The following is a 26,613-nucleotide window of genomic DNA, read 5'->3' as shown; positions in this document are numbered from 1 at the left end:
AGGAACGGCTAGCGCAGATAGCCCTTGTGTATCTTTGCGCGAAATTCAGAAAAAACAAACAAACGAAGGTTATCCGTCGCGTCAATCATAAGACAATTGTGACAGAAAACCATGCGCAGAAGTGCTTGATCAGGGAAAAGTCACGTGCTATTGGCTTTCCTATGAGCTCTGCAAGTAAACGCGAAAATATAGTACTATTAATCACACGTGATAGTGAGAAGGTTTCAATATAAATACCTGAACCTTTTAACTCAGTTGAACAATTAGATCGGTTAATTCTGTGCCTTAACCCTTTAGCTCAGTTTATTATCATAAACCTATGTTTACTGGGAAATAGTTTCATTTTAATAGGTTATACCTTTTTAATTTAAGAAGAACTAGCTAGCAATTACTAATAAGGCCAACCCTACCTAATGTTACTGAACGGACTCTAATGTAACAAGTGAACTAAACGGCAGTGACAAAAACTCATAGATTTAGGCATATTATTCACCATTTTATAGCTGCCCACCAGAAAGAGGGTGCTAACTCAGCAGCTCCCCCCGACTAAGTGACTACACTTAACGAGTATATATCTGACACAGCTGAAAGTGTGGTGTATGTTCAACAACATGTCGTTGTTCAAACCTTGAAGTTTCCGATTCATGTCTCGTCATGCTAATGATGAGTCACGCCTGGGCATCATAATAATCATAAATTCTTAATACCCCGTATTTCTTGTCTGCTTGTAGTTTTCTAATGGACTCTCAAGTGTAAAACATTACGAGTAATTATATTTGTTAGTTGTTAAACATTATCAATTTTACAATTGTTTATGGGAAATATAACGTCACAAATAAAGTACATTTATCGGGTACTAGTGTTTATGAATATGAAATAACAATTGCAACTTTACGGGATATCTAAGAGTCGTCATGGGAAGTGCTTTAATCGTTTTCTTAGGACTGAATTACTGGTTGTTGGTGTTACGGGTTTTATGGTATATTAAACATTAAGTAATTTTATACAATATTAACGTAAATAAATAAAAGAATTGTGAAAATGAAGCTACTTCACGATGTTTGTTTCCTACCAAAGGAATGAAACTATAATAATTTAATTTCCATAAATGACGACGGATTCGATATATTAACGCGAGAAGACAGTATTTTTTGTGATAATAGCTCGTATTCTACTAAACTAAAAGAATGCAAATAATTGCTTTCCATCACAAATGCGAATGGATACTTCGTTGGGTTCAGGTCTATTTATCCTTCACTAGCCTCGTTGCTACGGACGCCTACAAAGACATTATACACCGAAGATACACCTTTCTAAGAGAACTGCATCATAAGTTTTTCGTTGCTGTGTGACTGACTTGACACTCGCAGCACGCACGCCAAAGCGCCCGAGCATAAGCACGCGGTCAGAAAGAAATCACAACTTCACGCGCTGACAGAGAGATAAACATGTGTTGCACACGAGCAGCAGTATAAGACGACTGAGGTTATCTAAGTTAAACTAGAGTGTATATTTTTTAAAACACTTGATTTCAAACCTTGAAAAATGAAAGAGAAGTACGTGGGCGTATTTTTGTGTTTCGTGTCCTTTCTTATAGAATCCTCAAGGGCGAATTTTAATCTTACTATCTTACATACGAATGATGTTCACGCTAGGTTCGGACAGCTGAACAAGTACGGTGGCAGGTGTCCCTCTGATGAGGCCACACAGGGCAAGTGTTTCGGTGGTGTCGCTCGACAGATGACAAAGGTAAGAAGTTTACTAACAACAAAATAACAGCGATAACAACTGCGTCTTTTATTTTACGAATCTCATCGACGTATGGTATGCCATACTAGTTTTTATAATTATTATTTTGTTTCCTATTCTACTCAGTTATCAACATGTGGGGGAGAGTTGTATAATACTTAGCAAATATTTCTTCTTATGATGAGAACTTTCGTATGTAGCTGAAGTCAAGTATATTTTACTTTGCAATTCTTTGACAGTAAGTTAAGTTTACTGCTAACAATTTCAGTATTATTAAATTAAAAGTTGAAGGATAAATAGGAAAGTATGTGTGACAAAAATCCATCCTTAATCTTAACAAAAGAAAATATCTTAAATGTATGTGAAATATTTCAAGCGCAATAAAACAAAAATTGTATTATTCTAATATCAATACAATTAAAATGAATTATTTATATGGATAAGAAAAAGTATGTTTGTATCTGTATCAAAAATATACCAAAAAAATATAAAAATTATTATTTGTTTAGTAGCAAAGTCACACTAAGCTATCTGATATGTCCACCGCTGGGGACAGAACCATAAATTTTAGTGTTATGAGTCCGTTGACTTACCGCTGTAGCAGAGGTGATTTATAACAATTAATACTTAAAGACGTGTTGACCCTGTCTGATTAATTCACAGCCTTGCTTTAACAGTTAGCACCTGATAACGTTTGGACTCTGTCTGATGAAGTCATAACTTTGTCTTAACAGTTAATACCTGATAATGTTTTACTCTGTCTGATGAGACTCGGTATGGTCAGGTGGGTTAAAGCGTTTGACTCGTAACCTGAGGGTCGCGGGTTCGCATCCCGGTCGCGCCAAACATGCTCGACCACCCAGCCGTGGGGACGTTATAATGTTACAGTCAATCTCACTGTTAGTTGTTAAAAGAGTAGCCCAAGAGTTGGCGGTGGGTGGTGATGACTAGCTGCTTTCCCTCTAGTCTTACACTGCTAAATTAGGGATGGCTAGCGCAGATAGCCGTCGTGTTGACTATACCTAACAGTCAATCTCACTGTTAGTTGTTAAAAGAGTAGCCCAAGAGTTGGCGGTGGGTGGTGATGACTAGCTGCTTTCCCTCTAGTCTTACACTGCTAAATTAGGGATGGAAATTCAAACCAAACTGTCTGATAAAGTCATAGCTTTGTTTTAAGAATTTTTTTCATAATATCTCAACCCTAACGAATTACAGCTTTGTTTTAACAATTAATATTTAATAATTAGTTGACTATACCTGTTGAATTTAGGCATTTGATAATCGTGTTTGCCAGTGTGTTATTCCGTTTGTCTCCTACTCGGTCGGTTTATTCACTTTTGTAAATTCAGAGTTTTTGTTTCTACGAAGTATTACAGATATTGGATAAATTATCAAGTGAATACTTCGGGTTATTTGTAAGTCAAAGCTATCGTTCATAATTTCAAGAAGTAAAACGCTTTCGTTACCATTAAGTGGACTGGAATTCGCATTAGTTTGTTTGTTTTTACCGAATGATAAAAAGTCCATGTTTATAAAAACTGTTATATTACTAAGGGGTTAGGTTTATTTCCGCAAAAACGTAATCGAATCAAGTTTTAATTTCAAGATGACGACATGTTCTTCAAACATTATTTAAAAAAATCGTTTGTTTGGTTTTGAATTTAGCGCAAAGCTACACAAGAGCTATTGGACAATGTTTATAGAAGACTTTAGAAGAAGAAATACTTATCGCTTTGTTTCATTATTTCAAGTACTATTCCCAGTTATAATTCATGCTGATAAACATAAAACAAAACGCTTTGTTTACAGACTAGATATTCTTGATTGATGAAAGAGAAAAAGACTTTACCATTCTTCTAATTGCATTTCGCTATTCATGTTCACTAACGTAAGTGTTTGTTTGTTTGTTTGAATTTCGCGAAAAGCTACACGAGGGCTATCTGCGCTAGTCGTTCCTAATTTAGCAGTGTAAGGCTAGAGGAAAAGCAGTTAGTCATCACCACCCACCACCACCTCTTGGACTACTCTTTTTTACCAACGAGTAGTGGGATTGACGGATTTTTTATGTCTCCATGTTTGGTGCGACGAGGATTCGAACCCGCGACCCTCAGATTACAACGAGTCGAGCACCCTAACCACCTGGCCATGCCAGGCCGAAATAATATGTAAAATATACAAAAGATTGGAAGAAAAGTAAAATTAAAATATCAAGAACAAAAATCAAAGAATTGGAATGAAAAGAAAATAGAGAGATCAAGGGAAAAAACAAGAAAGAGAGAGAGAAATTTAAAGTAAATGGATGATAATTTAAGAAAGGCTTGGTGTAGTTGTTGTTGAGCTAAAGCTGTACAAGAGGCTCACTGTCCTATGGCCACCATGGGTATCTAAATCCGATTTCCAGCGTTATAAGCCTGAAGACTTACCACCGTGTTAATACGAGGCATTTGAGAGAGCAATTGTAAGAACGGTACATACGATGTACAGAATATTAACGAACCTAAACTAGTTTTATAAAAAAACATAGCAGAGGCACAGAAGACTTATAATAACAAAATTGACGAATTGAAAAAAAAAAGGACATCGATGAGGGAGAGGAGATCCAATAAGCGCCATATGGCATCATATGCAACATAAAACATCAGGAAAAATGATTATTAAACACAAGGATCAAACTAACCACGCCAATTTCTCTGCATCTGCTCAATAATATCAACCTTAAACACCATTAATTCACCTGATCTACACCTGTTAACACCACTGATTTACTGCTTATTACTTCAGGACTTATCTGGACTTCTTCAACTACACCACTACCTTTTCATGTTAGGAGTGTATAATAAACCAGTTCAGTAGTCTCGACAAATTCAGAAACTAGAAGATTATGATGAGGTGTTACCACAGAAAGAATACCAAGCACGGTGTGAAATCATTTCCAAAATGAATCGATGTGGTATTAAACAGAAAGCTTCTTGATGCACGCTTAATACTTTTAAAAATGTTAACTATTTTTCCAACACAGAGCCGTCAAACTTCCAAACATTCGCTACATCTGTCAAAGTTTTAAGAGTTGAACTTGTCGAAGACGTAGATAGGTTGTCCAGTTATCTTACTAGATGTTTCGTGTAAAACGATGAATTATTTGACACATGACCTATTCTGTAGTGAATAAGGATGTACGAATTAAACCTAATCGGAGTTGATACATATGTTTAAAGGAAGTTTTCCAATTAATAAAGGAACTTTAGTCAATTAAAGTCGTATATAAACAATAAAAAACATCATCCAAAAAGTATGAGCTTATCAGACAGAAGAAAATCTAGACTTTTAGTTAAATTTCCTATAAAATTATCTCATTTACGTAGTTTGAGTAGTAGCGATTGACGTCACTCCTAACATCGTCAGGTTATTAATGGTATCGTAAAGTATCGTTGGGGGCCCGGCATCGCCGAGTGTGTTAAGGCGTTCGACTCGTAATCCGAGGGTCGCGGGTTCGAATCCCGGTCGCACCAAACATGCTCGCCCTCCCAGCCGTGGGGGTGTTATAATGTGACGTACAATCCTACTATTCGTTGGTAAAAGAGTAGCCCAAGAGTTAGTGGTGGGTGATGATGACTAGCTGCCTTCCTTCTAGTCTTACACTGCCAAATTATGGACGGCTAGCGCAGATAACCCTCGAGTAGCTTTGTGCGAAATTCAAAAAACAAACAAACAAGTATCGTTGGTTTTACTCGCCGTTAATCAAAGTTAGGAAATTATTTAACATTTAATCAAAGTTAGAGAGGGAACTGTTGTACGTTTAATCAAGATTTGTGATTTGATGGCGTATAAAATTCATTATTGTTACCTCATGTTTCGTGTCTTTATACAGCTCAAAGTAATAAAATCACATAACCTTTTCAGAATAAACACAATGATTTGAGTGTTTGTAAAATTCTGTGTGTAGCGGCGGCCAGAAAGTATCAAATAAAAATGTAATATTTCAGTTAAAATATAAACATTCTTCAAAGTTCATACGTGCTTAACGAGATTCTAATGACTTTAAACAATCAACAATAACCAACTGACGATCTTACTGCAAGCGGCTGAAATAAAAAAAATAATAATTTGGGCGTTTTTTTCTTTAAGACATTGGGACGCCATGTCGGAAAACAGAAGAATGTGTGGTCTAGATTTTGCCGTGTCAGATTAAATAATATATAAACAACAATTCTATCTGATGGAGGTCTAGAAAAACTCTATGAACTAATAACACAGCTCTGTTGGAATCTGTTTCAGCTGCAACTTAAAACGACATATTGCAAGAATTGGTTTGGATTCTTTTGCCTTTCGCGCAAAGGTACACGAGGGCTACCTGCGCTAGCTGTCTCTAATTTTGCAGTATAGGACTAGAGGGAAAGCACCTAGTCATCACCACCCACTGCCAACTCTTGGGCTACTTTTTACCAACGAATAGTGGGATTGACGTCACGGCTGAAAGAGCGAGGATGTTTGGTGTGACAGGGATTCGAACCCGCAACCCTCGGATTACGAGTCGAGTGCTTTAACCACCTGGCTATGCAGAGTCTATATTGCAAGGAACTGCAGATAAAAACCTTTAGGGAATAGATACTGCTCCCCAAGGATAACAAAAAACGAAACTGCTCTAACAATGTAAAACAAATGTTACATCACCCTCTGATAATAAACCAAGGAAACTGCTATAATAGTGTAAGATAGATTTTACATAAACTATTTTGATTAGCCAACTATTGATAATAAACAAAGGAAACTGCTGTAATAGTGTAAAATAGATTTTACGTAAAATATTTTGATTAACCAACTATTGGTAAGAAACCAAGGAAAATGCTCTAAGAGTGTAAAACAGATATTACAACCGGTTTGTTTTACTAACTAACCATTGTGAATAAACCAAGAGTGTTGATAATAAACTAAGAAAACTGATATAATAATGCAAAACATACATCTGATATTGTGACTAACAAATCATTGACAATAAACCAAAGGAAATGGCATGATGAGAACACAGAACACTCTACATGCCACAGTTAAAATAATGATACGTTATTTAAATAAACCATCCCATTATTCAACGAATTCATTGATGGTAACACTGGTTCTACAGATACTAGTTTTCTGGTGAATAAAGTTGAAGTTTGCCTCCAGAAATTAAGCATAAAAGAAAAAAACATACATAAAGTTACAACGAGAGAAAACCAGAGCAACACGACACAATGTTGAAGGAAACTGAGCTACACAACATGATGTATATCCATGACGTTAGAAAAACACGAAGGTTCAAGGAGTCTTGATAGGAATGAAGAAGTCTTGATAGGAATGAAATAAAACCTCCATAACCACATACTTATATATAGTTTACCACAAACTTAATATCTAAATTTAACAGTGATCTGACTTTTAAAAAGTGACGTTATGAGTGGTTAAGTTACTTTCAATAACTGGTAAACAGCTAAGCACATTCAGTCACGTAAGTGTGTGTTAACAATCTTTAAAATAAATTATTTAGCCTCTAATTAGTTAGCATATACTTTCGTAAAGATAAACAATTTACTGAAATTCCGAGAGTTAAAAAATAATTATAAAATTAAGGGCAAATCGTTATATCTACACAACATCCCGACAACAAGTATCGACTACTCTATTGTTGTTGTTTGTTATCAAGCACAAAGCTACACAAACGGATATATTTGTTCTTCACGCCACGGATATCGATACCCTGTTGTAAGTCCACAGACATTCCGCTGTGCCACTGGGGTCTCGAATGCTCTGAGTAATATAACAGTTCTTAAAACAAGCTTGAGCTGTTACACAATGTTTGAAAGGTCGTGTCTCCTTTTCTTAACGTGACATCATGCTTAGTATAGGCTTTGTTTATTTTTCAGGCAACGTGTAAGGCGATAGAGTGAACACATCTATAACTGGTCAAACAGTTGTTTTTTTTTTATCTTTTCTATATGGAGTAATCATCCTACGAATTTTTAATGAACTTGTTTCAAGTATCTTTTAATGGATACATAGTCTGACGATTAGCAGTTGATACTTCCCGAAGAGTGAAGAAAATATTTTTCATAAAAAAATGGAATCTTTTTTAGTCGTGATATCACCAAAATTGTTAAAATAAGACAGTCAGAAAAAAGTAGCAGGTATGTGTGCCAAGTTTACATGTAATCCAGGTAGAAAATTTGCATGTTGAAACTCTGCCAAACAAGTTCGTAACGTATTCTTGCTGGTGGTCTGGCCTCCACCAGGTTATCGGATGCCTGTACGTGAGATGCAAGTGAGAAACAAGTTTATAAAGCATATGTGCTCGTGATATAGCCACCACCAGGTTATTAGATACCTGCACGTGAGGAATAATTGCGAAACAAAGTTATGCAACAACTGTGCTGATGGTATGGCCTCCACCAGGTTATTAAATACTTATTAAATACCTGCTCATGAGAGACAAGTACGAAACAAGTTTATTTAGCATGTATACTGGGAGTGTTATTAGATACCTGCTTACGTTGCACAGGTGATAGAAGTTTGAAAAAAGGTTTTTAAAACATGTGTTATAGTAGCCTAGCTTTCTTTAGGTACTATGCATCTGCACGTGAAACACGAATACGAAATAATATTATGAGCATTCTTGTTAACAGTGTGGACTCTAGGAAATGATTAGTTACCTATATGTAAAGTTTTATAATCTGCGCATGAGATACAAGCATGAAACTAGTACCTAACTAAAATCTGGGCTTTTTATGCATATATATATTTAATTTTATTAATACCGACACCAAGAAAAACAACAGCCCCACATTCACACACATACACATTTATGATTGTAGCCCTGCTAACATTTACTACTTTCTACATGTATGCAAAGCTATACGTGGTATACATGTGATGGAATAGAAGTCTGTATAATTGGCTTAATTGCGCATTCTCCTATATTTACACCTGAAATTATTCTTTCAGGCTTAAAAATCAACACAATTATTTTGTTTGAATTTATTAACGATTAAACATTCTCCATGTATTTTCGTTTCAGTATCTGGAAGAGTTCAAGACCGGATTACGGATTTTATTGGCCCAAGGCTTTTCAACTTATAGAAACACCCTAATTAGTGTGAGGCCCTGGGCTTCAGCCCGGTTAGCCCATGCCTTAATCCCGGATTGGATTTAACTAGCACACACACTTAAGTTTTTATATATTTATATATATACACACAACACACGAACGAACCCCGTTTGTTGTTGACGGCTTTAAATATCTACCAGGTGTATCAAATTTGAAAAACAGTCCATAAAAGTTATGTATGTTTCTATATCAAATAAATTTTTCATACTTTCGGTTCGGAAAAAAAAAAGGAAGAAATTCGATCAACATTGTATATTTCACGTCTCGTGCATTTCTTAATGGCTTACCTTGAAATTTAGTATATGAAGTAAGAATCCAGTATTGCACATCCATTGAAAATATATGGTAGTTTGGATTATTATAGTCCACTCTACAGGAAAATTGTTCGAATCCCCGGGGGCATTATGAGGTAACGATCAATCTCACTATTCATTGGTAAAAGAAGTTGGCGGTGGGTGGTGATGACTAGCTGTCTTCCCTCTAGTTTTACACTGCTAAATTAGGAACGGTTAGCGCAGATAGCCTTCGTGTAGCTTTACGCGAAATTAAAAAAAAAAAACACGCAAAAGCATGCAGTGTGTTCTGCGGGTTTTTTGGTCGCACGGTACAACACCTTGTGTCTTGATATAGACTTAAATCTATCAATTATCTTTCAGGAATAGTTTATGTATCGTATAAAGGGGTTTAATATGTTATATTAAATCGATTTAAATATGTAAAACCAAAGTCGCGTGAGATTCACATTCAATTTAAAGCCACGGTGGAATAGAACGTATCAGAACAACATTTTGACATTATAGCTTTTGCGAAGGTAAGTAACGGCGTTTTTCGTTGTAAAATATTCATACGCTTACATCATAAAAGTGCATTCAGATCATGATATAGAATAACCAAGACGGTGATATCTCTTGTACTTAATGACATTAGAAAATATACGAATTTGGATCAAGTTGAGGCTCCAGGACCTTCCCGAAAGAGGAATAAAACAAGTCGTTCTCAAACTGTGGAAAATAAAGAATGGAATTTTATAACAGATAAGAATTCTCGAATAAAATGACCAATGATAGAAGCCGTCCACGTATCCAAGGCAGCACTATGCAACATAAACACAACTTTTATCCAAGATATACCCGTTCACACATCACACATCTCAAGAAGATTAGGAATAAAATCGATAATCACGTTGCATGATACAACGACATATCTCTCAAGTGGATTTCTGTGTGATCAAACCATTGAAACTGATAATGAAAAACTATCATCTTTGTACACTAGATAGATTATGAAAAGCAAACAGAAACAGATGGCGTGCTTAAGACATAACAACCTTACGACGGAGCATTTTAGTAAAATTACGCTTCAGAGCTATTGTCTTGATTCATGGTCGTCAGATAGAGCATGGTCGGACATGGCAACATGGATAATATAACACTCAGTCTCTGTATATTACATTAAGTTCAGCTCATAGACGTATATCATGAGAGTAGAAACATAATAGACATTCGGGTGCAAAAACGTTAAACTGAAGAATGACCTAGTGGCTAGCACATTAAATCGAGGAACTGTTGCCACATACATTACGTACTTTCAACTGTCAGTTCGTTATAATACTCTGTCAATCTCGCTATTTGGTTACGAGTAGCCACTACAGACGGTGGGGCAGTATAATGTTGCCTTCCCTCCGATCTACGTGTACCACAAAAGTCTCTGAACTAATCATTTAGCCTATTACATTATATGTTGTTCAGGTGACAAACAGAAATTTGAAGGTAAAAGAATATCATTAAAATGATAACTAGGTGATGGTAACAAACTGATTGAGAATTTATGTTTTGTTCCAATTTTCAATCACAAAAATTAAAGTTAAATATCGAGAAATGCATGGACATTTAACAAAAAAAATAAAATACGTAAAATTTAATGAAAATATTGGGCAGATGAATCTGGCAAAAACGCACGTGCAAGATTAATGAAAATACAAAAGTAAATTCAGGTCCGCTCTAATTTGTGAGATCAAAAGCGAACACATACTGTCCAAAGCATACTAATACTTTGGGGGCTTTGAGACATGTGACTATTTCGAGCCCCCTAAAAATGCAAATACTTTGTCAGAAGAATGTATTCAATGAACAAAACGTTAAATACCAATAACAGCTGCTCTATAGCTATGTAAGCATTTCTTTTACATCACAAAAATAGAGGGTTCGGTTGAAACCCTCTAGAACCCTCCCCCCGCGCACGTGCCTGAAATTATATCAAAATATACAAGTAAATTTAACATACGTATACTGAATTAAGACATACAAATTTAATGAAATTGTAAAGCCCCTGTAAACTTAATTATAACAGATAAGTACATTTAATGAAAATGTAAAGCCCCTGTAAACTTAATTATAACAGATAAGTACATTTAATGAAATTGTAAAGCCCCTGTAAACTTAATTATAACAGATAAGTACATTTAATTAAAATGTAAAGCCCCTGTAAACTTAATTATAACAGATAAGTACATTTAATGAAAATGTAAAGCCCCTGTAAACTTAATTATAACAGATAAGTACATTTAATGAAAATGTAAAGCCCCTGTAAACTTAATTATAACAGATAAGTACATTTAATTAAAATGTAAAGCCCTGTAAACTTAATTATAACAGATAAGTACATTTAATGAAAATGTAAAGCCCCTGTAAACTTAATTATAACAGATAAGTACATTTAATTAAAATGTAAAGCCCTGTAAACTTAATTATAACAGATAAGTACATTTAATTAAAATGTAAAGCCCTGTAAACTTAATTATAACAGATAAGTACATTTAATTAAAATGTAAAGCCCCTGTACACTTAATTATAACAGATAAGTACATTTAATTAAAATGTAAAGCCCCTGTAAACTTAATTATAACAGAAGTACATTTAATTAAAATGTAAAGCCCTGTAAACTTAATTATAACAGATAAGTACATTTAATTAAAATGTAAAGCCCTGTAAACTTAATTATAACAGATAAGTACATTTAATTAAAATGTAAAGCCCTGTAAACTTAATTATAACAGATAAGTACATTTAATTAAAATGTAAAGCCCTGTAAACTTAATTATAACAGATAAGTACATTTAATGAAAATGTAAAGCCCTGTAAACTTAATTATAACAGATAAGTACATTTAATTAAAATGTAAAGCCCTGTAAACTTAATTATAACAGATAAGTACATTTAATTAAAATGTAAAGCCCCTGTCAACTTAATTATAACAGATAAGTACATTTAATGAAAATGTAAAGCCCTGTAAACTTAATTATAACAGATAAGTACATTTAATTAAAATGTAAAGCCCCTGTAATCTTAATTATAACAGATAAGTACATTTAATTAAAATGTAAAGCCCTGTAATCTTAATTATAACAGATAAGTACATTTAATTAAAATGTAAAGCCCTGTAAACTTAATTATAACAGATAAGTACATTTTAATTAAATTATAACAGATAAGTACATTTAATTAAAATGTAAAGCCCTGTAAACTTAATTATAACAGATAAGTACATTTAATTAAAATGTAAAGCCCCTGTAAACTTAATTATAACAGATAAGTACATTTAATTAAAATGTAAAGCCCTGTAAACTTAATTATAACAGATAAGTACATTTAATTAAAATGTAAAGCCCTGTAAACTTAATTATAACAGATAAGTACATTTAATTAAAATGTAAAGCCCTGTAAACTTAATTATAACAGATAAGTACATTTAATTAAAATGTAAAGCCCATGTAAACTTAATTATAACAGATAAGTACATTTAATTAAAATGTAAAGCCCCTGTAAACTTAATTATAACAGATAAGTACATTTAATTAAAATGTAAAGCCCTTAATTATAACAGATAAGTACATTTAATTAAAATGTAAAGCCCCTGTACACTTAATTATAACAGATAAGTACATTTAATTAAAATGTAAAGCCCCTGTAAACTTAATTATAACAGATAAGTACATTTAATTAAAATGTAAAGCCCCTGTAAACTTAATTATAACAGATAAGTACATTTAATTAAAATGTAAAGCCCTGTAAACTTAATTATAACAGATAAGTACATTTAATGAAAATGTAAAGCCCCTGTAAACTTAATTATAACAGATAAGTACATTTAATTAAAATGTAAAGCCCCTGTAAACTTAATTATAACAGATAAGTACATTTAATTAAAATGTAAAGCCCCTGTAAACTTAATTATAACAGATAAGTACATTTAATTAAAATGTAAAGCCCCTGTAAACTTAATTATAACAGATAAGTACATTTAATTAAAATGTAAAGCCCTGTAAACTTAATTATAACAGATAAGTACATTTAATGAAAATGTAAAGCCCTGTAATCTTAATTATAACAGATAAGTACATTTAATGAAAATGTAAAGCCCTGTAAACCCTGTAAACTTAATTATAACAGATAAGTACATTTAATGAAAATGTAAAGCCCTGTAAACTTAATTATAACAGATAAGTACATTTAATTAAAATGTAAAGCCCTGTAAACTTAATTATAACAGATAAGTACATTTAATTAAAATGTAAAGCCCTGTAAACTTAATTATAACAGATAAGTACATTTAATTAAAATGTAAAGCCCTGTAAACTTAATTATAACAGATAAGTACATTTAATTAAAATGTAAAGCCCTGTAAACTTAATTATAACAGATAAGTACATTTAATGAAAATGTAAAGCCCTGTAAACTTAATTATAACAGATAAGTACATTTAATTAAAATGTAAAGCCCTGTAAACTTAATTATAACAGATAAGTACATTTAATAAAGCCCCTGTAAACTTAATTATAAAATGTAAAGCCCTGTAAACTTAATTATAACAGATAAGTACATTTAATTAAAATGTAAAGCCCTGTAAACTTAATTATAACAGATAAGTACATTTAATTAAAATGTAAAGCCCTGTAAACTTAATTATAACAGATAAGTACATTTAATGAAAATGTAAAGCCCTGTAAACTTAATTATAACAGATAAGTACATTTAATTAAAATGTAAAGCCCTGTAAACTTAATTATAACAGATAAGTACATTTAATTAAAATGTAAAGCCCCTGTAAACTTAATTATAACAGATAAGTACATTTAATTAAAATGTAAAGCCCCTGTAAACTTAATTATAACAGATAAGTACATTTAATTAAAATGTAAAGCCCCTGTAAACTTAATTATAACAGATAAGTACATTTAATTAAAATGTAAAGCCCTGTAAACTTAATTATAACAGATAAGTACATTTAATTAAAATGTAAAGCCCTGTAAACTTAATTATAACAGATAAGTACATTTAATTAAAATGTAAAGCCCTGTAAACTTAATTATAACAGATAAGTACATTTAATTAAAATGTAAAGCCCTGTAAACTTAATTATAACAGATAAGTACATTTAATTAAAATGTAAAGCCCTGTAAACTTAATTATAACAGATAAGTACATTTAATTAAAATGTAAAGCCCTGTAAACTTAATTATAACAGATAAGTACATTTAATTAAAATGTAAAGCCCCTGTAAACTTAATTATAACAGATAAGTACATTTAATTAAAATGTAAAGCCCTGTAAACTTAATTATAACAGATAAGTACATTTAATTAAAATGTAAAGCCCTGTAAACTTAATTATAACAGATAAGTACATTTAATTAAAATGTAAAGCCCTGTAAACTTAATTATAACAGATAAGTACATTTAATTAAAATGTAAAGCCCCTGTAAACTTAATTATAACAGATAAGTACATTTAATTAAAATGTAAAGCCCTGTAAACTTAATTATAACAGATAAGTACATTTAATTAAAATGTAAAGCCCCTGTAAACTTAATTATAACAGATAAGTACATTTAATTAAAATGTAAAGCCCTGTAAACTTAATTATAACAGATAAGTACATTTAATTAAAATGTAAAGCCCTGTAAACTTAATTATAACAGATAAGTACATTTAATTAAAATGTAAAGCCCTGTAAACTTAATTATAACAGATAAGTACATTTAATTAAAATGTAAAGCCCTGTAAACTTAATTATAACAGATAAGTACATTTAATTAAAATGTAAAGCCCTGTAAACTTAATTATAACAGATAAGTACATTTAATTAAAATGTAAAGCCCCTGTAAACTTAATTATAACAGATAAGTACATTTAATTAAAATGTAAAGCCCTGTAAACTTAATTATAACAGATAAGTACATTTAATTAAAATGTAAAGCCCTGTAAACTTAATTATAACAGATAAGTACATTTAATTAAAATGTAAAGCCCTGTAAACTTAATTATAACAGATAAGTACATTTAATTAAAATGTAAAGCCCTGTAAACTTAATTATAACAGATAAGTACATTTAATTAAAATGTAAAGCCCTGTAAACTTAATTATAACAGATAAGTACATTTAATTAAAATGTAAAGCCCTGTAAACTTAATTATAACAGATAAGTACATTTAATTAAAATGTAAAGCCCTGTAAACTTAATTATAACAGATAAGTACATTTAATTAAAATGTAAAGCCCCCTGTAAACTTAATTATAACAGATAAGTACATTTAATTAAAATGTAAAGCCCTGTAAACTTAATTATAACAGATAAGTACATTTAATTAAAATGTAAAGCCCTGTAAACTTAATTATAACAGATAAGTACATTTAATTAAAATGTAAAGCCCTGTAAACTTAATTATAACAGATAAGTACATTTAATTAAAATGTAAAGCCCTGTAAACTTAATTATAACAGATAAGTACATTTAATTAAAATGTAAAGCCCTGTAAACTTAATTATAACAGATAAGTACATTTAATTAAAATGTAAAGCCCTGTAAACTTAATTATAACAGATAAGTACATTTAATTAAAATGTAAAGCCCTGTAAACTTAATTATAACAGATAAGTACATTTAATTAAAATGTAAAGCCCTGTAAACTTAATTATAACAGATAAGTACATTTAATTAAAATGTAAAGCCCTGTAAACTTAATTATAACAGATAAGTACATTTAATTAAAATGTAAAGCCCCTGTAAACTTAATTATAACAGATAAGTACATTTAATTAAAATGTAAAGCCCTGTAAACTTAATTATAACAGATAAGTACATTTAATGAAAATGTAAAGCCCTGTAAACTTAATTATAACAGATAAGTAATTATTTAATTAAAATGTAAAGCCCTGTAAACTTAATTATAACAGATAAGTACATTTAATTAAAATGTAAAGCCCTGTAAACTTAATTATAACAGATAAGTACATTTAATTAAAATGTAAAGCCCCTGTAAACTTAATTATAACAGATAAGTACATTTAATTAAAATGTAAAGCCCTGTAAACTTAATTATAACAGATAAGTACATTTAATTAAAATGTAAAGCCCTGTAAACTTAATTATAACAGATAAGTACATTTAATTAAAATGTAAAGCCCTGTAAACTTAATTATAACAGATAAGTACATTTAATTAAAATGTAAAGCCCTGTAAACTTAATTATAACAGATAAGTACATTTAATGAAAATGTAAAGCCCCTGTAAACTTAATTATAACAGATAAGTACATTTAATTAAAATGTAAAGCCCTGTAAACTTAATTATAACAGATAAGTACATTTAATTAAAATGTAAAGCCCTGTAAACTTAATTATAACAGATAAGTACATTTAATGAAAATGTAAAGCCCCTGTACTTAATTATAACAGATAAGTACATTAATTAAAATGTAAAGCCCTGTAAACTTAATTATAACAGATAAGTACATTTAATTAAAATGTAAAGCCCTGTAAACTTAATTATAACAGATAAGTACATTTAATTAAAATGTAAAGCCCTGTAAACTTAATTATAACAGATAAGTACATTTAATGAAAATGTAAAGCCCCTGTAAACTTAATTATAACAGATAAGTACATTTAATTAAAATGTAAAGCCCTGTAAACTTAATTATAACAGATAAGTACATTTAATGAAAATGTAAAGCCCTGTAAACTTAATTATAACAGATAAGTACATTTAATTAAAATGTAAAGCCCTGCCCTGTAAACTTAATTATAACAGATAAGTACATTTAATTAAAATGTAAAGCCCTGTAAACTTAATTATAACAGATAAGTACATTTAATTAAAATGTAAAGCCCTGTAAACTTAATTATAACAGATAAGTACATTTAATTAAAATGTAAAGCCCTGTAAACTTAATTATAACAGATAAGTACATTTAATTAAAATGTAAAGCCCTGTAAACTTAATTATAACAGATAAGTACATTTAATTAAAATGTAAAGCCCTGTAAACTTAATTATAACAGATAAGTACATTTAATTAAAATGTAAAGCCCTGTAAACTTAATTATAACAGATAAGTACATTTAATTAAAATGTAAAGCCCTGTAAACTTAATTATAACAGATAAGTACATTTAATTAAAATGTAAAGCCCTGTAAACTTAATTATAACAGATAAGTACATTTAATTAAAATGTAAAGCCCTGTAAACTTAATTATAACAGATAAGTACATTTAATTAAAATGTAAAGCCCTGTAAACTTAATTATAACAGATAAGTACATTTAATTAAAATGTAAAGCCCTGTAAACTTAATTATAACAGATAAGTACATTTAATTAAAATGTAAAGCCCTGTAAACTTAATTATAACAGATAAGTACATTTAATTAAAATGTAAAGCCCTGTAAACTTAATTATAACAGATAAGTACATTTAATTAAAATGTAAAGCCCCTGTAAACTTAATTATAACAGATAAGTACATTTAATTAAAATGTAAAGCCCTGTAAACTTAATTATAACAGATAAGTACATTTAATTAAAATGTAAAGCCCTGTAAACTTAATTATAACAGATAAGTACATTTAATTAAAATGTAAAGCCCTGTAAACTTAATTATAACAGATAAGTACATTTAATTAAAATGTAAAGCCCTGTAAACTTAATTATAACAGATAAGTACATTTAATTAAAATGTAAAGCCCTGTAAACTTAATTATAACAGATAAGTACATTTAATTAAAATGTAAAGTAAACTTAATTATAACCTGTAAAAACTTAATTATAACAGATAAGTACATTTAATTAAAATGTAAAGCCCTGTAAACTTAATTATAACAGATAAGTACATTTAATTAAAATGTAAAGCCCTGTAAACTTAATTATAACAGATAAGTACATTTAATTAAAATGTAAAGCCCTGTAAACTTAATTATAACAGATAAGTACATTTAATTAAAATGTAAAGCCCTGTAAACTTAATTATAACAGATAAGTACATTTAATTAAAATGTAAAGCCCTGTAAACTTAATTATAACAGATAAGTACATTTAATTAAAATGTAAAGCCCCTTAATTATAACAGATAAGTAAACTTAATTATAACAGATAAGTACATTTAATTAAAATGTAAACTTAATTATAACAGACAAGTACATTTAATTAAAATGTAAAGCCCTGTAAACATTTAATTAATTATAACAAACTTAATTATAAGTACATTTAATTAAAATGTAAAGCCCTGTAAACTTAATTATAACAGATAAGTACATTTAATTAAAATGTAAAGCCCTGTAAACTTAATTATAACAGATAAGTACATTTAATGAAAATGTAAAGCCCTGTAAACTTAATTATAACAGATAAGTACATTTAATGAAAATGTAAAGCCCCTGTAAACTTAATTATAACAGATAAGTACATTTAATGAAAATGTAAAGCCCCTGTAAACTTAATTATAACAGATAAGTACATTTAATGAAAATGTAAAGCCCCTGTAAACTTAATTATAACAGATAAGTACATTTAATGAAAATGTAAAGCCCCTGTAAACTTAATTATAACAGATAAGTACATTTAATGAAAATGTAAAGCCCCTGTAAACTTAATTATAACAGATAAGTACATTTAATGAAAATGTAAAGCCCCTGTAAACTTAATTATAACAGATAAGTACATTTAATTAAAATGTAAAGCCCCTGTAAACTTAATTATAACAGATAAGTACACTTAATAAAAATGTAAAGCCCTGTAATCTCAATTATAACAGATAAGTACATTTAATTAAAATATAAAGCCCCTGTAAACTTAATTATAACAGATAAGTACATTTAATTAAAATATAAAACCCCTGTAAACTTAATTATAACAGATAAGTACATTTAATTAAAATGTAAAGCCCTGTAAACTTAATTATAACAGATAAGTACATTTAATGAAAATGTAAAGCCCCTGTAAACTTAATTATAACAAAGAAGTACATTTAATGAAAATGAGAATACTTGAGCCTTAGAGCTTCACATCACACCCAGTTATAGTCGAAAATATTATTAGTTTTCATAACTAAGAGTTGAAAACGCTGGTCATTGTAAAATAATCCAAGAAAGATATCTTCTTCGTTGCTTGGAGGCCCGGCATGGCGTAGCGCCTAAGGCGTGCGACTCGTAATCCGAGGGTCACGGGTTCGCGCCCGCGTCGCACCAAACATGCTCGCCATCCATGCCGTGGGGGTGTTATAATGTGACGTACAATCCCACTATTCGTTGGTAAAAGAGTAGCCCAAGAGTTGGCGGTGGGTGGTGATGACTAGCTGCCTTCCCTCTAGTCTTACACTGCTAAATTAGGGACGGCTAGCACAGATAGCCCTCGAGTAGTTTTGTGCGAAATTCCCAAACAAACAAGATAGCCCTCGAGTAGCTTTGTGCGAAATTTCCAAACAAACAAAAAATCGTTGCTTGGTATACAAGCTGTTGGAGTTCCAGTTAGGCCTACAGAAACCTTCTATAGTACAGTCAATTTATTAATTTTTCTGAAAATAAAATACAGGCCCACCGAAATCAATTTCAACAACAATTTAATATTTATTTGACTGCGAGCACCTGAAACGTTTGTTAAAAGAAACCACCCACGAACCCAACACCAGTCATGGGACATAAAGACTGCAAAACATATACGCTATATTAGAGTTTATGGAGATGATAACGTATAATGGAATGAGAACTGGTAAACTGGCATTATTCTTGATTAATATAACGTCATCATTCAGAATTAGCAGTTGCTTCCTACGTATTATTATATACCGCGTCATGTTTTATTGCTATTTTCTTATTTTATGTGGACAATTTTTGTTTTCAAATTCCATATTAACTTAGTAAACACTCATCATTGACGAAGTTGTAATTTAATAAAAAATTGGGATCAACGTATAGCATATAGCTGAAAATATCTCATCCATTTTTAATGTACATTCAACAAATGACGATTTCGTTCAAACTTTACTCGCAAAGATGTCGCGAGAGGATCCTAGAATATTAATTTGTTGTTTTTGTGCGGAGCTACATAATGAGCTATCTGCTATTTGACCACCACATAGATAGAGCCCCAAATCTTAGCGTTCTAGGTTCAAAAAGTTCCTTCTAACAACATGCCAGGAGATTTCGTTGTTTGGTGTTTAAAATTATTTCACACAATATGCTACCTGCCCACCCCAAGTATCGAAACCCGATTTTAAATATTATAAGCCTTCAGACTTGCAACTAAGCCTACGGAAGCCTAGGAAATGGAACTGTAAGAAAAGGGCGAATCCAGTTCTTTCAGTCATTTTTTCTAAGATTCTTTACTTCATACAGCTGAATGTTTTGATTAATTGTACATTCCTCTTGTGATATGACTATTAATAACACGATAATATACGATCTACTTAACTCCAATAAAACTCTGTGCCAAATCACTTTAGTTGAAGAGCACACTGTGATAGAACATACAACAGAAAGAAAATGCGGTCTTGAGACACCAGAACTTCTTATTGAATAGGTTGTTATATTTATGTATCTGTTCGATGTGTTGATTATAATTACGACAATCCAAGCTGGGCAATTAAAGTACTAAAGAAGTAATGAATAAATCCAATTAGCCAAGACAGTCACTAATTGAACTGGGTTGATGCTGTAGGCGACCATTAAATAATCGTCTTTCGTAAGCACATTTAACGGTGTGGGATTATTTTATACGTGTGTGTATATCTATCAAAAGCATAAACAGTTTTACTCAGCACTACAGTACCTTAACTGGACTGTATAAAGCGAAGTTTGGCAGATACTAATGAAAATTATGAACTTAAGTGGGTTTACAACTATCTGCTATGTACATGCTCTAGTATTATAAGGAAAAATAGAAATTTAGATGTATAAACGTAACTAACATGTAAAAATTGTAGGCTGACGTATAAATCTCACTGACGTCTAAGACATTGTATACAAAAAGGACTAATGTATACATAGGTACAATTTTGTACAAACTTGTACAAAATGAAAGACGAAAAAGTCTGATTTATAAATGTGGTTACGACGTACATGTTACGAGATATGTTGCTCAGAAATATTTCTGTAGACATAGATGACATGTAAGATACGTAGATCAGAAAGATTTCTATGCATGTAACTGACATGTAAGATATCTGGATAAGTAAGATTTTTTTATACGTGTAACTGATACGTAAGCTATGTAGATCAGAAATATTTCTGTACTTGTAGCTGACATGTAAGGTAGTGTACCAGAAAGTTTTCTACAGGAGTAAATTTATTTACCCCCCTAATTCACCGTAAAGTACAAAACGAAATAAAATAACATTTTATGTTGGTCGCGAGCCCTTGTAATGAAGAAACAGTGTCCTGAAAGTAACCGAACGCAATTACACTTTCTTTACACAGCAGGAAAGGAAACAGTGTAGGCTTGTAGATAAACTTGATGTTTTGTGTGTGTGTGGTTTGTCTTTTTTTTCTGGGGGGAGAAAAATGATATGATATGTACCTCTAAATGGCTACTTATCTAACTGTTGCGTGCACATCAAAAGAACCTATCATTGACTTGATACATATCATAATAATTTATCGAATAATCAACGTGTACTCGCTAAGGGTAAAGTAGTTCCCAACGTACGACCCATTTTATCTGACACACGTATCCGAGTACATTTACTTGCGTCTCAACTGATTATATCTAAATTTATAGAGGTTGCTATATCATTAGGTTATGAATATTTTGCTTCTTTCTTTCTGTTTTTTTAAGTCGACTGCTTTACGTTTGCACATAGTTCTTACAGCAGTTGTGGGAAGCAGGACGATTTCGTAATAACAACTTCATTTTCCACGAGACATATTATAGTAGCCTGTGACCGGAAATGTACCGAGTTTCTGTGTGTGTTTTTAATGTGATGAACTCATGAACGGCTGTACTCATCCTCAGTATATGTAAATTATTTCTTTTGTTGTTTTACTCATAGTTGTTTCGTATTCAAATACCCTGATTAAAAGAAAACTAAAATACTGTACATGTAATTTATTCATTTGTAAATTGCTTGTAATGAGATTTACTATTTTTAACCAAACAAAACTGACAAGTGACTTATTTGTTTAAACAGTAATGTGTCAGATTAAGAGATAAGATAATCATCTTATAAGTCGTTCTTAAACCGTAGAAAATGGCAGTCGAATATTAAGTTCGTGTTATTTTTAAAACCTTATCAGTACTAATTTATTTTACAGTTCTATAAAAGAGTGAAATTTTGAAAATTATGTTACGAATTGTGCGATTTAAAAAAAGAGGCTAATTTGTAAAAATAAAAATACGCAGCTTCCTTTAACTCTACGATCTTACGACACACAAATATTTTAGTAGGGTGAACCAGAGTGTTCACGCATAGCCTCTTGCGTTATAGCATAATACAGATTTAGAATATTCTGGTACAACTTGCCACTTGTTAAAACAATTAATCTTCATCTATCAACGATACTCGTGTAATTCAGATTAGATTATATATATTATATATATATTTTTTTACTGAGGAATAATATAATAAATTTTGCGTCCTCTTCTTCTCAGTAGAATAGTAAAATCTTGATGTTGTTAAAATATCCTTAATTCTGGTATTAGTTTCAATCTAAAGAGGTTATCGTAAAATTTTTAAATCTACTAACAATAACAAACAACGTGACACTCAGAGCATGTTCTAGATTAATCTTGAGTTTTAATTTCATAATTTGTGAAATTGTGCCACTTTAAAAATCTAAAAAAAACAAATCTGTACAATGTTGAGCAAGCGACTTTTTTTTAAAACACGTGATAGAACATGTGCGATTTCTAACATATTGGCTAATTTGTATAAAATGTATAATATTTTTTTCAAGCACATAATATGACATAAAACACGCATATTAAGTTCAGTTGAACTAGTGAATATTTTAATACATTTTAATAGCGCAACCTAGCAATAAACATAAGGTATACTATAGAGTTTAAAATATATTAGATGTAGCACGTTCAATTATTTAGTGCCTAATTACAATCTAATGACGATCAGCTTCTAAAAAAAAAGTGACGTATCTATTAGATTTCCTCAGAATTCCATCAATCTCAATTATTTTGTGTATTGTATTGTAATACATGTTTAGTATCGTGTTTCATTAAACCATTAGATTTTGAAATACTGTTTAAAAGTACCGAAATTATATATTTTTTCCTAACCTCGTTTTGGAGGAACAACTGAAAATGTGAAAATTAAAAATAATAGTGCCACCTTCCGAGATTTTGTTTCACAAAAGTCTATAAATATGTAATGTATATACAGAACATTCAGAAAAAAATATATTTTTAAACTTTTGAATTTTCAGCTACTAATATGGGTATATTATGTGCACGTTAAATTTGTTTCATGGTGTGAGTGTACCTTATCACCGTTAAACAAGTTTAAAGATTTTTTAAAATAATTTCGATTCTTGAACATTCTATACAGTTCTATGGACAATAAGTATAAGTCCCCACAAACTCATTGACATCAAAAATTAAAATTGAATGCAAAATTTACGTTAGCCATATATGTCTGGTTCCATGGAAATAGGAGGGATAACAAATGCATCGTCTTTAAAGAAAGATTGTTCATATTGCTTTGGAAATTTGGTTACCAGGGGCCATGCTCTATCCTTCTGAGGTATCCAAGGAATCCTTTACTTATGAGATTTTTTTAAATTGTAAATAATGAACTTCTTTTCACTTAGCGGCTTTACTTTCCTCAATTTATAATATGAATCAAATATCAACCAAGAAGCATGGGCTTACCAATCAAATTATTTTATAAGTGTTAGGTATTTTTAACTTAAGCGTAGCCTTATGTCACATCTAGACCAGCGAAAAGATAGCCGAACTCACCGCCACAAAGGTTTTGTCTGGCTTTAAACTGAGTAACAGAATCACTGTCACTCATATAACGCAGCTACAGCTGATAATGACGGATTGTATCCAGCAGAATTGAAGCACAAACCTTAGTCTTTCTGATATGCAGCCCGATACACCAGCCATGGAACATGTCAGGCTTATGTTTTGTTAAAAAATGACGTGTTGACACAAATAAATAAATTTATTAAACAGAATATCTCTACACATTTTGATTGACTGTAGACAAAATATCCTAAAATGCTTGAAGTACAAAAACTTATGTATAATTATTTTATTTCTATGATATTTCACGAAGTAATATAACAACAAGAGGGAATTCTCAATAGCCGCGGCACCTGAAATTCTTTTAGGCAGAATTAGAGTAAATTGAGCTATGAGAGCTCTGTTTTCCTTTTTATTAGCTATATTTTTGTGCAGCAGCAATATTATGCGTCTGGTTCGTGCATACCCAGACAATGTTATTATTCATCAGAACCTTTACCAGCCCACAATCAAACTGAAATTCTTTTAGGCAGGATTAAGGTAAACTAGTCTGTAAGACTTGGGCGGGGTCAAATATATCAATTGAAAGACTTTGATCTCCTGACTCCAACACTGCAATTAGATCTATCGAGGTTGCTAGTGGGAAGGGGTTGAAGTATGAAGGACACCTTCCTTTCCACTTTTCAATCTATCCTGATAAAAATGCATAAGAATTAATTAAATTACTCTAAAAAAACTGGGAGAACGCATAAAATTTAATCCAGAATGCAAGAGGTTTTAGGGCCTTAAGACGAGCCCGAGCCTTGTGACGTACATTCCCACGCTTCGCTAGGTCACATAAACCCATTCTTAATTTCCCCTACACCTCTACTTGTTCTTTAGTCATTTCTTCTGAAAAAAATCGTTTGTCAAAATTTCGCAAACTCAAGGCCTAAACTTCAAAATTTAATTTTATACATAACATATTTAAGGTGCGAAAGAAACCGTTACGCAAAAGGTATACCTTAAATTGAATACTATATTATGATCTTTGTGGCACTTATAAGTTATGAAAAGAAAATTGATTTCGAATGAGTAACTATTTTTATTCCCTTGGATACGTTGTCGATTAACCAGTTGTTCCACTAGTTAAGTAAAAGGCACGGCATGGCCAAGCGTGTTAAGGCGTGCGACTCGTAATCTCAGGGTCGCGGGTTCGCATTCCCGTCGCGCCAAATATGCTCGCCCTTTCAGCCGTGGGGACGTTATAATGTGACGGTCAATCCCACTATTTGTTGGTAAAAGAGTAGCCCAAGAGTTGGCTGTGGGTGGTGATAACTAGCTGCCTTCCCTCCAGTCTTACACTGCTAAATTAGGGACGGCTAGCACAGATAGCTCTCGAGTAGCTTTGTGCAAAATTCACAAAGAACGTAAAGTATGATACAGTCAGTTTTTCAGATAACCGTCGCACTTTTTTAGACCATATCTGATCGACTATCCAGAAAAGTTAGCTTTAAAACAACCATTTTCTCAGGAAATTAGTCTTCAATTTTAATTAAAAGATCCAATAGGAACAGCTGGTGACGAGTACAAGTTCTTGACTGAACTGTTGGTAACTGTAGTCGTATTTTTAAAAACTTTAATTTGTAAAATTGTAAATTGTAAAAGAAGGCGTTATACAGGTAACTTGCTGTACCTTGTGGAACATATAATTGTACTTTCAACAAAACTAAGTAATAAATCAATCCGTTGTCCAGGTGATTAGTTATATCTTTTCAGAGTTAAATAATAAGGTCATCCACTCTTCAGGTAACCAGTCGCTATAGGATTCCAAGGTTTAAAATGGAAGAATTTTCAATGGTGTGACAAAGGTAATGTAAAAGCAATTTGTCAGAACCTGTTTGATATCGACCGCTGTGTTAAAATAAATTAATTTTTACATAACTAAAGACTGAGTAAAAGCAATGGTACTACAGGTAGTCTACGAGTTCACATACCACAAGCCAAAGTTGCTAGAGAAAAATAGAATTACGTTTAAGTAGTGGGACAAATCAGAGTACTCGTGAAACAACTGACCAACCTATTAACATGATAATTGGAGAGATTAACACAGCTGTTCTTCCAGCAAGCTTAAAAGTTGTATAACCAGCAGCATATTTTAGTTACAACTTAAAAACAAGAGGGAATTCTAAATAGCCGCGGCACTTGAAATTCTTTTAGACGAGATTAGAGTAAATTAATGTATTAGACCTCCACACCTTTTTTATTAGCTATACATATTTGTCAACAATACCAAGCATGGGGCTCGCGTATACCCGATTCGATTTTATTATCCATCAAAATCTCTTTTAGACTGCTTTCTATTTGAAATTATTTTAGGCAGAATTAGAGTAAATTAGTCTATGAGATATAGGGCGTAATCAAACACATCAATTGAAATGTTTTGATCCCCTGAATCGAAAACTGTAATTAGATCTCAGATCGGTCGATAGATGACGAAAC

The 26,613-nt window shown here is 31.4% G+C and overlaps 1 protein-coding gene across 1 annotated transcript in view; it reads left to right on the top strand.

Moving 5' to 3' along the window:
* The first annotated feature begins 261 nt into the window (after nucleotides 1-261).
* LOC143258585 (snake venom 5'-nucleotidase-like) overlaps nucleotides 262-26,613 on the top strand; it is a 71,562-nt gene continuing 45,210 nt past the window's right edge. Inside the window, exon 1 of the mRNA XM_076517770.1 lies at nucleotides 262-1,749. Within this exon, the coding sequence (XP_076373885.1) occupies nucleotides 1,546-1,749 (204 nt within the window). The 5' untranslated portion in view covers nucleotides 262-1,545. The remainder of the gene's footprint in view (nucleotides 1,750-26,613) is intronic.

This window comes from Tachypleus tridentatus, chromosome 8 (genome assembly GCF_004210375.1).
Source record: "Tachypleus tridentatus isolate NWPU-2018 chromosome 8, ASM421037v1, whole genome shotgun sequence".
Lineage (NCBI taxonomy): Eukaryota > Metazoa > Arthropoda > Merostomata > Xiphosura > Limulidae > Tachypleus > Tachypleus tridentatus.
The sequence above is the reverse complement of the archived record's forward strand: the minus strand, read 5'-3'. Positions and strand labels throughout refer to the sequence as shown.